This window comes from Urtica dioica, chromosome 1 (genome assembly GCF_054948205.1).
Source record: "Urtica dioica subsp. dioica isolate 48M chromosome 1, U.dioica_male_clone48M_v1_H2, whole genome shotgun sequence".
Lineage (NCBI taxonomy): Eukaryota > Viridiplantae > Streptophyta > Magnoliopsida > Rosales > Urticaceae > Urtica > Urtica dioica.
The window spans coordinates 6018400-6033877 of NC_142756.1; the positions used below are offsets into that span (position 1 = coordinate 6018400).

Below are 15478 nucleotides of genomic sequence, written 5' to 3' on the forward strand. Positions count from 1 at the left end.
GAATGGCTGACTCCTGAAGCCTCCGCACGTTATGTAAGTTTACATTTATTTTTCTTATTTTTCGATTAATATATACTAACTAGTTAATTATATCAGGATCGACTGGTCGATAGGTTTAACACGTTGCGAGCGGAGGCTGAGCAACAATGAGCGGACGTTGATATTTCCGTCCTAGAGCAGCAGGCGATCCGCGATATTATGGGTTCGCGGACTGATCACTTGACCGACGTCGGACGTTTGGTGCCACAGGGAGCACGGATGGCGGCTGAAGTCGCCGAAGTCTACGGTTCGGAGGCTGGGACGTCGCAACTAGGATATATCTCGCAGGAGGTGTTGACATCGACCCTCGCCGCGTTCGCCGAGGCAATACAGAGTCAGGTGCCCGGCCTCAACCTTAGCTCGTTCATGCCCCAATTTCCGCAGAGTTCGCAGCAGGCTCCGTCATCCCACAGCCAGCAGACTCCGACGGCCGGCGTCCACACTCCGACGCCCGGCGTCCACACTCCGACGGGCGGCCAGCAGAGGACTCCCGACGCCAGCCAGCAGACGACGCCCGGCGGACCAAGTCAGTCTACTGATCAACACGTTGTTCCGCCGCAGCCAGCAGAGTTTCAGCGCTAGCAGAAGAACGTTTCACGTCGAGGAGGGGGAAAACGAGCGCCGGGACGACAAAGCAAACGTCGCGACTAGTGTTTTATTAGATATTTTGTGTATAATAGATTATTATTTACATATTTCTCGATAACCGAAAACGTACGTAACCGGATTTTATATATTTGTTGATTTGGATATTATAATTTAGTTTTTATTTGATTTTTCATTTTAGAATTTCATAAACAAAAAACCATAAAAAATTAATAATTAACGACGAAAAAAAAAATAATAATAATAATAATTAGCGACGACAAAGTCGTCGCTAAATATTATTACACAGAAGTAATTAGCGATTTTGTCGTCGCTAATTACCTGTTTCAAAATGGAAAAAAACTTCTCGTCACGATATTTAGGGACGACATTATCGTCGCTAATATCGTCGGTAAATATTTAGCGACGAATAAATCGTCGCTAAATATATTTAGGCACGGACATTTAGCGACGATAATAATCGTCGCTAAAATCGTCGCTAAATAGATTTAGCGACGATTATAGGGTTATTACCGACAAAAAAAATCGTCGATAATTGTCGTATTTGTTGTAGTGTTTGAGAAACATTGACATGTTTCGGCAAATCCCGAGCAAGCCACCTAGTCATGTATGGTTGTTTGTTTCAGTGATTCTCAGCCGACACCTTCGACACGTCTACTTAGTTTAGTTATTGTTTCTATTTCGTTGTATTTTTACTCATTACCATTAGTAGTGTTTTATTATAAACGAAAATTCTTCAATAAAAGAATATCACATATTGCATTTTACTAAAATTTATATATATATATATATATATATTTTGGTGCCAGTCAAACTTATGAATTTATGATGCGGTTAATATTAAGCGGCCGCTAAATAGAAAATTGCACTAAGAAGAAGTGCTTACAAAAAATTTGTACCAATTTTTTTTGCAGCATTACTTGATTAACCACCATGTATTTATATTAACATTAAAAATTGTCCTTTAAATTTTGGGAGCCCGAGCAAAATAGTAAAGTCAAACGTTGTAATTGTCAAAATAGCCAGCTTTTGGTTTATTTTTAATGTGTAGCCAATATACCACATAAACAGTAAAAAAAATACAAATTTGCCCTTCATTTAAATAATATCAAATCAAAATATTTGGAAGATTCCCGCGTCCAAAAAAGAAAGAAATGAAATTGGAATCGCGTGAATAAATGCCAACTAAAACAGATCCACCGTGATAAATGCATATCTAACAAATCCACCGTGATAAATGCATATCTAACAAATCCACCGTGATAAATGCATATCTAACAAATCCACCGTGATAAATGCTTATCTTTCAAACACGCAACCAAACCTATACCGCACGAGAAAAAATTCAAAAACAAAGTCAATTAACAGCAATTAACAGATATTAACGTTAATTAACAGGATTGAAATCGTTCAAAAACCTACATAACAGCAATTAACAGATATTAACGTTAATTAACATGATTGAAAATCGTTCCATACATGAATCAGCTGGGAAGAACAAGGAAAAAATTCAATAACAAAGTCAATTAACAACAATTAATAGATATTAACGTTAATTAACAGGATTGAAATCGTTCAAAAACCTACATAACAACAATTAACAGATATTAACGTTAATTAACAGGATTGAAAATCGTTTCATACATGAATCAGCTGGGAAGACAAGTCCACATCGTACATCAGACATCAGCTGGGAAGGAGGATTTTCCTCTGCCGCCCTTCGATCCCCTTTGTCGCATTCACGAGGCACTGTCGGCAGTCATTCTTCGACAGGTCCGGCGTGCACTGCGCCAACCCGTACACCACCTCCGACCCCGGATCCAACTTCATCCCCGCCGCGAACTTCCTGCCCTCGGAGTTCGCCGCCTTCACTGCGATCTCCGACAACAGGCTATACGCCGTCAGCACGATCTGGTTGCCGCCGCCGCTCGAGGCCCGCGAAAGGTTCATCGGGGCGAGGCTTATGACTGCATACACGGGGCTCTTTTCTTTTTGTAGTAATAATAATATTTGGCAATCAAAATAGAATATCTTGGCAATCAAATCATAAATATGTTGGCAATCAATTTTGATTTTCTTTAATTATATATTTTTTTTAAATTAAAAAGGGCAAAATTGGAAGCAAAATATTGGCTTAAACGCCACGTCAGCGAAATTGGTTATTTCTCAAAATAAATGTAAAAATAGGCTAATATGCAATCTCAACGTTTGAATTTGGCTAGCCCGTCTAATTTTTCTTAAATTTTTATATACGTGCTATAGATACACAAAATTAAATAAACTTACAACAATAATTCATAGGAAAGTTCACTCAGCCGAGCAAAACGATTGACTATAGTATACTATAGTGTAGGGATAACACATTAATTATATTTTTGTAGGCTTTAATAAAGGAATCAAAATAATTCTTCGTGACTTGAGCGGTTATCTTTCACGCCTTGTCAAGGTGAGGTATCACTATCTTTTTGTAGGACTTATTGTAAGCAATAAAATAGTAATAATATGCTATTTGTAAGACAAGATTATACAAACGTCACCGAAACATTGCTGGTGTGGAATAATAAGTATATAGTTGTCTTGTCTCTTTTTTTCGCGTCCATTGGGTTTCAGAATAAACAGTCAACTTGTGAAGGCTTTTTAAATTATATATAAAATATTCTCATTTAGCTGCGTTCATTAGTTGATGATGTCAACATGAAGACTTGACGGTGGAGTCTCTGTGAAATGAGAATATCAATTGCCGTTTTGTGCCTCTGCAGGATTCGAATTATTTTTGGAAGCTAGGAAGAGAACACATTCACATGATCTATAAGAAAATATTGTTCCATGTTGTACACAAAATATATCATCAGTTGTACTCTTCTAAGTAATTCTGCGTTAAATTGGACCACAAATGTCATAAGTGACTAGAGAATCAAAACCACTTGTAAATTCACCGTAAAGTGAAAAATAGTACCTCTCAAACTCACTCTATAATAGAACCAGAAGTGATAAAATGAAGTTGGATTTGCACAAATTTAACTCAAGTTTTCACTTTATTATGGAGTGAGAGAATATTAAAACTACAAATACAAAATTTCACTATTCATTTCACTCTATTTTGAAATATGATTTTAATAATATTAAAATATTTAAACTAATTGCAAAACAACCAAACAATTTATTGCATTAATATTGTATATGTAATTATATTAATTTACCACAAAATAATTTTATATTATTCTAATTTGGTATGAACATGGATCAAAAGTCATTAAACTACATAGCATATATATATATATATATATATATATATATATATATATATTTATAAATATATATGAATTAAAACCCTAAAAACAATAAATTATTAAACATAATGCATTACAAAGCCAAGTGCAAACACTATGTTATACCGTCATTTTTCTTATGGTAAAAACGACGCCTCAATTGCAAAAATGACGTTACAATATAAAAGGACAATTTAGTCAAATGCTAAAAATACGCATGACTAAAACCAAGCGACAAGCACCAAGCGCCAAGCGCCAAGCGCAAGCGACAAGCGACAAGGGACAAGCGCCAAGCGACAAGCGCCAAGCGCCAAGCGATAAGCGACAAGCGCCAAGCGCCAAGCGACAAGCGCCAAACGCCAAGCGCAAGCGACAAGCGACAAGCGACAAGCGCCAAGCGACAAGCACCAAGCGCCAAGCGCAAGCGACAAGCGACAAGGGACAAGCGCCAAGCGACAATCGCCAAGCGCCAAGCACCGTTTTTTTTCCTATAAATAGTTCATTCTCTCAACCCCAGAATTCATTCTCAAGTCATTCTCTCGACTCAAAATATTCTCTCAACCCCAGAATTCTCTCAGCCAAATACTCTCCCAACTTCAAAATTATCCCGGATCATAAACAAAGACCGAGAGCCACCTCTCGACGGGAGGAAGAAAAACAAAAATCCAAGAATCCACTCACATAGCAAACACACTCGCCCTGAACTACGTCATGACCTGATCCCGCAAAGCGGGTACGTAGGCAGCTCACGAAGAGCACGGTCACAACCCCCATTCACCCTACTCGCTCCTCAAAAAACACAAATCCTCTTGAGAGCCGAGGAAACGTGACCCTGACAACAAAATATCGAGACACGTCGCAAGCTCGCACCCCGACACGTGTCCCGCAAATGTTATCCGAGAAATCGCATTAACATTTTGGCGCTAGAAGGAGGGGTACTCGAAAACAACCACGAGTTCTCCACCGGCAAATCCATCTCCCTCCGCGGGACCATCACAAGACTCCCTCTACGGGACCATCACAAGGCTTCCCCCACAGGATCATCACAAGCCTTCCTCTGCGGGACCGTAACAAGCCTCTCCCTATGAGAATGTTACAAGCCTCCCTATGTGGTAATCTTTATTCACGCCTCAAGACCAAGAGCCTACTCCGCCAAATCATAAAAACCAGAAGACTCCTCTGCAAGAAGTTCCACGACGGGAAGACTCCTCCGCCAAAGCATCCGAATCGCGGACTCTTCTCCTTAATCTTCAGAACTAGAAGACTCATCCACGTAAAGTATCAAGTACGGAGGACCCTTCCGCCAAAGACCTCAAGGCGACGCACAGAGATCTCATGCAAGATGTCCAACCACACACTTATCTCTGAAAGGGCTGTCCCTCGACGAGTGTAGAGCATCGCACTCAATGCACGAGCTCAAATCCAAACCCGATGGAACCAAGTCCAAGAGGCTCCACAAGCAAATATCACTCAACGCCACCTAGGCCTCATGACCCTTGTCACGCAATTCTACCAAGCCCTCGCGGCTCCAAAAATCTCGACCCCCGTGGTTTAGGGTCGCTCGATCCCCGTGATCGAGTTGCTTAAAGTCCCCGTGGCTCCGAAAATCCCGACCCCCGTGGTTTAGGGTCGCTCGATCCCCGCGATCGAGTTGCTTAAAGCCCCCGTGGCTCCGAAAATCCCGACCCCCGTGGTTTAGGGTCGCTCGATCCCCGCGATCGAGTCACTTCAGGCCCCCGTGGCTCCGAAAATCCCGACCCCCGTGGTTTAGGGTCGCTCGATCCCCGCGATCGAGTTGCTTAAAGCCCCCGTGGCTCCGAAAATCCCGACCCCCGTGGTTTAGGGTCGCTCGATCCCCGCGATCGAGTCGCTTAAGGCCCCTGTGGCTCCGAAAATCCCGACCCCCGTGGTTTAGGGTCGCTCGATCCCCGCGATCGAGTCGCTTAAGGCCCCCGTGGCTCCGAAAATCCCGACCCCCGTGGTTTAGGGTCGCTCGATCCCCGCGATCGAGTCGCTTAAAGCCCCCGTGGCTCCGAAAATCCCGACCCCCGTGGTTTAGGGTTGCTCGATCCCCGTGATCGAGTCGCTTAAGGCCCCCGTGGCTCCGAAAATCCCGACCCCCGTGGTTTAGGGTCGCTCGATCCCCGCGATCGAGTCGCTTAAGGCCCCCGTGGCTCTGAAAATCCCGACCCCCGGGTTTAGGGTCGCTCGATCCCCGCGATCGAGTCGTTTAAGGCCCCCGTGGCTCCGAAAATCCCGACCCCCGTGGTTTAGGGTCGCTCGATCCCCGCGATCGAGTCGCTTAAGGCCCCCGTGGCTCCGAAAATCCCGACCCCCGTGGTTTAGGGTCGCTCGATCCCCGCGATCGAGTCGCTTAAGGCCCTCGTGGCTCCGAAAATCCCGACCCCCGTGGTTTAGGGTCGCTCGATCCCCGCGATCGAGTCGCTTAAGGCCTCCGTGGCTCCGAAAATCCCGACCCTTGTGGTTCAAGGTCGCTCGATCCCCGTGATCGAGTCGCTTAAGGCCCCCGTGGCTCCGAAAATCCCGACCCCCGTGGTTCAGGGTCGCTCGATCCCCGTGATCGAGCCGCTTAAGACCCCCGTGGCTCTGAAAATCCCGACACCCGTGGTTCAGGGTCGCTCGATCCCCGTGATCGAGTCGCTTAAGGCCCTCGTGGCTCTGAAAATCCCGACCCCCGTGGTTCAGGGTCGTTCGATCCCCGTGATCGAGTTGCTTAAAGCCTCTGTGGCTCTAAAAATCCCGACCCCCATGGATTAGGGTCGTCTGATTCTCGGGATCGCTAATAGCCCCTACGGCTCCGAAATCAACGAAAACTCAAAGTTAGACCCCTTGCGGTCTAGACGAGCACCTTCCATACTCCATCAGAGCAATTAAATTTCTCGCACGACACGTCGCACAAGAAACTGGGGGGTTAATGTTATACCGTCATTTTTTATGGTAAAAACGACGCCTCAATTGCAAAAACGACGTTACAATATAAAAGGACAATTTAGTCAAATGCTAAAAATACGCATGACTAAAACCAAGCGACAAGCACCAAGCGCCATGCGCCAAGCGCAAGCGACAAGCGACAAGGGACAAGCGCCAAGCGACAAGCGACAAGCGCCAAGCGCCAAGCACCGTTTTTTTCCCTATAAATAGTTCATTCTCTCAACCCAAGAATTCACTCGCAAGTCATTCTCTCGACTCAAAATATTCTCTCAACCCCATAATTCTCTCAGCCAAATACTCTCCCAACTTCAAAATTATCCCGGATCATAAACAAAGACCGAGAGCCACCTCTCGACGGGAGGAAGAAAAACAAAAATCCAAGAATCCACTCACATAGCAAACACACTCGCCCTGAACTACGTCATGACCTGATCCCGCAAAGCGGATACATAGGTAGCTCACGAAGAGCACGGTCACACCCTCCATTCACCCTACTCGCTCCTCAAAAAACACAAATCATCTTAAGAGCCGAGGAAACGTGACCCTGACAACAAAATATCGAGACACGTCGCAAGCTCGCACCCCGACACGTGTCCCGCAAATGTTATCCGAGAAATCGCATTAACACACTATGATAGCCATAAACAACATAGTATTTAGGAATGTAGGGTTTATCAATATCATTGATATATTTCATCAATATCATTCTAATAATATTTCAGCTTGCTATATTCTATATAGCTCTTTCAATTAGTATTTTAGTATGATGCACTTCACTTTATAATTGCTTACCAACTATTTAAATATTATATGTAATGTGTTTTTATTTTATAAAAAAAAATTATTACTTCGTATTTATTGGAGAGTCACACAATCATTTTAAATTTATATAATATGTATAAAATTATAAAGAATGGTTGATACAAAAGACACAAATTCAATATATATGGACTATATTGTAATAACTAGAAATTTAAAATTATTAAAAATATTGGAGAAAATATGGAATATATTTTTTTGGTGTTATAAATAGAATATTGGGTTGGCGATGAAATACTGTTTGAAGTGACATAAATTGCATTTTAAAGTGCAAAAATATGCATTTATAGAGTTTTGCATTGGAGATGCTCTAGATCTTAATTTACTTAAGCCGCCCACCACGATGCACCATAAGCCGTCTACCATGATGCACCCTAAGCCGTCTACCACAACGAATTCAAAGTCGTCATAAAGCGCACCTAAGCCGTCATAAGGCAAACTAAAGCCATCTTCCACGACGCACCTAAAGCCGTCTTCCACGTCGGACCCAAGCCGCCATAAGGTGCACTAAAGTCGTCTTCCATGATGGACCTTAAGCCGTCTTCCACGACGCACTCTAAGCCATCTTCCACAACGCACCTAAAGTCGTCTTCCAAGACGCACCTTAAGCCGCCTTCCACGACACACTCTAAGTCGTCTTCCACGACACAACTTAAGTTGTCTTCCACGACGCACTAAAAGCCGCCATAAGGCGCATCCAAGCTGCCATAAGACACACTAAAGCCGTCTTCCATCACGCACCTTAAGTCGTCTTCCACAATGCACCCTAAGCCGTCTTCCACAACGCACCTTAAGTCGCCTACCACGACGCACCAAAGCCGTCCTCCCAAGACGCACCTAAGTAGCCACACTAGGCGCAACCTAAGCCGTCTGTCACGACGCACAAAAGCCGTCTCACATGACGCACCAAGTTGCCATACGTAACATAATCAAAGATGTCAAACACGGCGTGTCCACGCCTTCGCAACATTACGATAGACTCGTCCCAACCCAAAGAAGCGATACACTCGCCCGGGAACAAGGACGCGAACCATACAACGGTTCAGATGTCTCAGGCCTAATCCCTGCAAAGGCAAACATGCCAACACAATTGCTAAGGGAATGAGAGCCGAATCCTGCCAAGAGCGGAAGACTTGTCAAAACAATCGACAATGACACATGCCTACCAAAATACGCCACGACTAATCGAAACGAAAGTATACACTGACGATCAAGATGAGCGGACTTGTTCAAAAGATCAGTTTAAAGACAACATTCGAACTCGAAAGCAAAAATATATATCTCATATAAGGGAGCAACTGCTCAAGAATTCCTACTAAGTAAGCGCTAATGCAAGTGCGCTGAAAAAGGAAAAAAAAAATCTAAAAAACAAGCTCTTAGACAAGTGCGCTGAAAAAGAAAATTCCTATGAAAAACAATTCGCTAAACACTTGCGCAGAAAATAAAAACGACTACTCAAAGTTGACATGTTCGTCTCCACGACCAGGAGGCTCGACCCCGTCAAGCGGCGGGAATAGAGAGTCAAAGAAGGCGAAAGTGATCCCCCGAGAGACATTCTCGGCCACGGTAGCTTCCCGACACTCCACCGTTACAGAATGTCTGGCCTCTTCGACCCCGACGTCGAAGTCATCCTGCAAGTCAGACGCGAGTCGCTCCGCTGCGGCCTTCTCCTCAGTAAGTTGAGCAACCTCTTTCGCTAAAGGGTCACGCTCGCACTCCGCCCGGATGCATGCAGCCTCGCTCGACGTGAGCTGATCATGCACGATGTTTACCTCATCCGTCCGGGTGTCCAATTGGCGTCGAAGGTCATGCACCTCGCTCCGGGAGACTTTCGTTAATCGAGTCCCCACTTCGAGAGCTTGACGCTCTATAGTTAACTCTCTCGCCATCCTCGCCACCGCCGACTGGGCGCGATCACACCGATCTTGGACGACTCCTAGTTCCACGTGAGTCTCTTGAAGCTGCTCGCGAATACTCGCGAACTTCGTCCTTGGATGGAAACCCCGCTCGGCCCAGGCTAACTGAGACTTCGCTTGAGCAAGCTCGTCATGGATGAGTCTCATGCGCCGAATGAGGTCGTGCACAATCTTCTCGCCCAGGGTCGTACGTGCAAGCACCTAAAGCGATCAAAAGAACAAGTTAACAAAAGTGAAACCATCACGAAAAGATGCGATAAGGCAATCGAAGGAAACTTACCCTCTGGTCGTTAGAGACGTCATTGCAAAAGAACTCCTTGAAAATATCAAAGTCAAGCACAATGAGAAACACACATAATAAATTCTAAGCACATCATAATTTCATAGACTACCCCAAATATTAAATTCACTAACAAGTTATCATTTTTCATATTTTCAAATACTTGTTTACATATACATATATATATATATATATATATATATATATATAACTACAATTTTCTAACAATTAACATCAATTTAAAATGAATTTGTAACCTCTCCAAAAATATTAAAACAATAAAATATGTTTACCATGAAATAAGTACAAACAACATCCAATGAAAATAAAACTCTTAAAAATTATAATTTATATGCTGAAAAACACAAATAAGCACAATTTTTACACAATTTTCATACAATTTCTCGAAATATTGTTGAATTTGCACTAGCTTGGTTGGGTTTTGGACGACGTGATCGAAATTACAGCATGAAATGTGGCGGAAATTGTGACGAAAATGACACGATTTTTTGTGTTTTATATCATGGACTAAACGACATTAATGGACGCAACGACATGAAAATTTCCACACAATTTCGACGCAATACACGCGACACAAAATGGCGAAACACACATATGGTTGTAAACGTGCCGGACTTCCCAAATTACCGCAATTTCGGAGCAATTTTCACGTAATTTTTCGAAATTTTAAACCTCGAATATAACCAAACCCATTGCTGCCTTAAGTTTTGTGAATTTTTTTTTTTTTTTTTCTTATTGAATTCTTATAGTCAAATATATTAGGCACGCAAAGTGCTTGACACAGATTCTTGAAGTTTCTACTTTTTTGTTGTTATGAGCAAAATACTATGCTTTCTTTTTTTGCCAATGCTATCATCAGAATTAAATGTTATTAATCAATTATGCTTTCTTTCTTCGGTTTTTTTGTGTTTTTTGTTCAAAGCGTATTAACATTTATTTATAACTATTTACAATTATCAATCAAAATTAGTATGAGTAAGTTCTGATGATCAACAAATTAATATGGACTAAGTAAATTAAAAGGTTAAAGAGGAGAACAGAGAAGCATTGTTTAAATCATGTTACTGGATAATCTTGTAAATTATTTAATAAATTGGATCTATATGTATGTATATGAGAAAAGGTGATCGTGGCTTTTATACTATTTCTGAATGCTTTTTTATAAATCGCCATTTTTTTTAACGTGGATGCCATACTGATAATATACATATACATATACATATACATATACATATACGAGCCCCTTTATAAACAATGTCAAAAAAAAAAAAGTTCACGAACTGTATAGTCTAAAATAAACCTTAACACTCAAATTTGAGTGTGTTGATTGTTAGAGACAGGACACAGAGGAGAAGAGATAGATAGACCAAACTCTTTCTTTTTTCTTATGGCTGCCGTGAAACCTATTTAACCGCCAATATCATAAATCCGTATAGATAATCTATCTAATAAAAGTCGGAACAGAGAGAGGATAACGTCTTGCTAGCCGCTTCCATCAAGTTGTCCATGGGAGAGAAGGTGCGACATGTATTGCTGCAGCGAAAATAAAATCATAAAATATGAGCACTGAAACTTTAAGAGATGAAAATACACAAATCGGAGACGACGAATCAAGAGAACAGATTATAAATTCATTTTAGCTTCAGTGGAGATATAACGTAAAATAGACTTACAGCATGGTACTCATAAGCCGAATTTCCCTGGCGCTTGAAATGTTTCGCCATGATAGAGTACTCTATTGGACCCCAATCTTCGGTGTCGAAGACATTTCCCAGCGCAGCCTTGTATAACTATCCATATACAATAAAATAAAATTAAATTAAATCATCCAATCAATGAATCGAATACTGCACTCGAATTCGAACCTTGGTTGTATCAACAAGAAGCTCAGTTCCAGCGGGGTAAGATGCATAGAATTGATCAGCTCTTGAATACCCAGCTCTAGTTCTGCAACAAACAGACTAACTGTTAAGACTGCTGGTAAAGTTGCAACGGGTAATATAGTAATTTCAGGATTTACTTGCTATGACTTGAAGATTTATTAAGTATATTGATGGCCACAACTCTTTTGGGTTTCTGACATGCGATAACAAAATTGAAGTTGTTTTCGTTCTAGTTTTTCGTAGCTTAGTGGAGAGGCCTCGATAAACATAGAAACCCGGGTCCTATCACTACCACAATACATCTCGTTCATAGACCAACAACTATTTAACAATTCTATATGCAACCCGTAATCAACGACTAGTAATTGTAAGTTCTATATTTTTGGAGACAAGCGAACTCACGTAGAGTCGGTGTAAGCATAGGCTAGCGCGGCAACAAAGCAGTAGAATCCAGCCCATGACACGCCTCTTCGAAGCTTTTGAATCTTCAGAATCTCTGCACCCAGATTATACAACCCCATTGTCTCTTATCGGCTTCCGATGGGAAATTCCTCGAACAGATGGCGTGCCTACGACCTAATGCATTAACTTTAGGCACCAAAAAAACTTAGTTGAGGCTACTTATTTTTTTAATGTAAGCAATCACACAATGATTTATTGTAACCTAGCCTAGGTTGAATTAAGATGTTCATTCTATTCTACATTAAGGGTTGTTATATATAAGAATCTGTTTAGAAGTGTTATGTAAACTTAATAGCCAAACGCGTATCATTCAATAATGGCCGGTTCAGAAATAATTATAATTTTGCGTCTTCCACACCTCAGAGTTATTACAAGCCTTAAGTTCATTTAGGCATTATGTCAAACACTTTGTGCGCAATGACCAAATGGACAAAACAATTATATCCTCATACTGAATGAAGATCATAATATCACTGTTATGCATCATAAGTGATGCATACAAATCAAAGCTCTCTCCACCGAAAAATTCAGTAGTACTTCAGGAAGATCAGTTCAGTTTCTGAAGAGACAAGTTAAAAGAAAAATGTACAAAAAGAGAGTATGAAAAAAGAGAAAACAAATAATAGATGTAGAAATCAACGAAGAAAAGCCCATTCTCATGATTCAATGAACATTTCGGAATTCTGAATCACACAAATTTTAGCATTCAAAGAAAGATTCTTTGGAGCCAAAAATCGAAGGATAAAAAAAATCGCGAAATCGCAGACCAGAAAAACAAAATCAGAGGAAAAGAGAGGCTAAAGTAAATCCTGGGCGGGGAAGTAGAGGCTAAAGTAATTTTAACACCAAAATCCAGCTAAATATGTTTGCATTGCACGTCAAATGTTCGTTGAAAATCCTCAACAGAATCATTAACGAGCACAGACTCGAGCAAAACACGTTTTAATCTCAAAAATCCGAATTCAGAAATTAAAACCCTAAAAAAAACGAATCCTTGAAACCCAATCTCAGAAAAACTAGCAATCAAAGCAAACAATCTCAGCCACGAAAATGAACAATAAAAACCAACCCGAATCCACGAAAATCATCACAAAACCCGAAAGCCCCTCAAAACTCAAACCCCTAATTTTCGGATTAAAAATAAGAGAGAAATTTCGAAATCATCCTACCTTATTTCGAACTCCGGCGCGAGGCTCTTCTTCGTCCTCAAAACCACGACGAGACCCTGAAGAACAGCTCACACCTAGCCAAAACGCGAGCTCAAACGAGACTGGGAGAAGAACAGAGTAAAAATGAACGAAGAGGGAAGGAGACTTACGACACGGGCGTAGCTCGGCTTTTCCTTCTCCGACGAACGCTCTCTATCTCTCTCTCTTTCTCGCTCTCTCTCGGTGTCAATCGCTCAAAGCTTCAGAGCGTTTTTTTTTTTTTTTTTTTTTGGTATCACGACAATGAAAAAGAGAAGAATGAGATCGAAGGATTGTGCCCGTGGGTCAGGAGACAAGGTCAAACATTTGCGAAGGAGTCTATTAACTCTTGACCGCCTGAGAAAATACTCCTCAAACATACTTTCTTTTCAATTTCGTGTTGCAAAACAGTCCTTTATCTTCAAAACTTTATATTTCCGTCCTAAATACATGGAAATAAGTAATGAAATAAAATCGAAAAATTCCTTTTTTCCGATTGGAATTAAATAAACATATTTAAGTCGTCTCGGAATTAATTTTCACTCCTAGGAAAATTTATTTAAGTCTATAAATCACCGAAATCTCTTTTCGGGAAATAAAATTCGTTCGAATAAATCTCAAAACTTCTCAATTCCATTCTGAAATCTTCAAGTGACCTTAAATATTTATTTTATAAATTTATGGACTACTTCATACTCTCGAGAGATTTTTATTTGCAAAAACCACTCTCTTCAAGGAGACTCGCTTAATCTTATTAAGGATTTGCTAAACGAGATTACAAAAACACCTTACTTAACACGGGGCCTGTCTAGGCCTCGTCCGAGCTTGGTCGAGACTGACGGCGAAAAATGATTACATTATTCGTATTCTGTCGCGTTTTGTCCTTTTCCGAGGGTCAATTTTGACCCTATAACATAATATGTCTTCTTAGACTTGACTTGCAAATTTTAAAAAAAAATCTATACTTGAATTCATCTCGAACGAATTCAATTCCTTCAACTACTTTCTTGACTTGCTTGAATTTCCAAGGAGGAAATTAAAGCTCTTGAATTTATGAATTTAAATCTTGGAACTGAAGTTGAAATTGTATCATCTAGGTGTTATGGATCGAATTTCCTTTCCGGCGGCCTGTTCTGAAATAAAGAAAAAAAAATGGTGTTTGATTTTGGAAATTTCAGACTGTAGAGAGTTGGTGTTTTTGAGTTGAAAATCTGGAAATTTAGGTTGCTAAAGGTTTTTGAGCTTGGATTTGAGGATACCTTGGAAACCATGAGATTTTCTTGTTTGATTAGTGAAAGTATGAGTTGTGGGCTGTTTTAAAGTTAGTTATTCACGTCGACGAGGATATCAGTTTTAGTGGAACGGGTTTGAACCTGAGATTTGACGCTAATTAGTTTGGATGTGGGTTCGGATTGTGTTATTTGAAATGAGGAGGGAGTTTTCTCGAGTTTACGGTCTCATGTTTGTCGAGTTTAGCCGTGAGTAATTGATATTTACTCGAACTAATCCAGAGCCATCGAGGATCAGATTTTGTTGACGGATTTGTGTCGTGTTTCTGTATGTGTTTGTGTCATTAGAGTTGACTTCGAGGAGCGACAAGATGGACCGAAGCGTTGGCCGATGGACGGTGATGCTGGCAGCGTCATGAAATGGTAGGTGAGCGCCAAGGCAGCGAAATTGCATGAGGTTGTGATGAAGTCTTCGAGTCAAGGTTGGTCTCGTTCAAACTAGAATGAGCTATTTCGGTCAGTTTAGGACCAAGACCTCTTTTTCTTCGGAGCTTTATTTTCCGTTCCTTCTGGGGGCCAATCAATTCTTAAGCTCTATGTATTTTTTTATGTCACAGTGTAATTGTCAGGTTTCGGTTCCGGTTTTGTTGTAAATATTTTTGTTATTTACGATTAAGAAAGTTTGTTCCGGGGTTTGATACGAGTATGTAAACATTTGTATTATATTCAAGTATTATATTTTCAAAGGTAATCACTTGAAAAACTCATCGCGAAAAAAAAGCCCTTCATTTTTGACGAAGTAATCACTCAGAAAT

At 41.1% G+C, this 15478-nt stretch overlaps 1 protein-coding gene across 2 annotated transcripts; it reads right to left on the bottom strand.

Moving 5' to 3' along the window:
• Positions 1-11174: 11174 nt before the first annotated feature.
• On the bottom strand, positions 11175-13727 carry LOC149406763 (uncharacterized). 2 transcript variants are annotated; one of them, XM_089625496.1, is made up of 6 exons: positions 13566-13727; positions 13417-13490; positions 12188-12361; positions 11768-11849; positions 11576-11692; positions 11175-11435 (listed from the first exon to the last, which is right to left on the bottom strand). In XM_089625496.1, the coding sequence occupies exons 3-6, from the start codon at positions 12304-12306 to the stop codon at positions 11385-11387; spliced, it is 369 nt and encodes a 122-aa protein (XP_089481622.1). In that variant the 5' UTR covers positions 12307-12361; positions 13417-13490; positions 13566-13727; the 3' UTR covers positions 11175-11384. The 2 variants fall into 2 exon arrangements, with proteins under 2 accessions (XP_089481622.1, XP_089481615.1); XM_089625489.1 differs by having other exon boundaries at positions 12188-12373; positions 13566-13725.
• Between the last annotated feature and the right edge of the window lie 1751 nt (positions 13728-15478).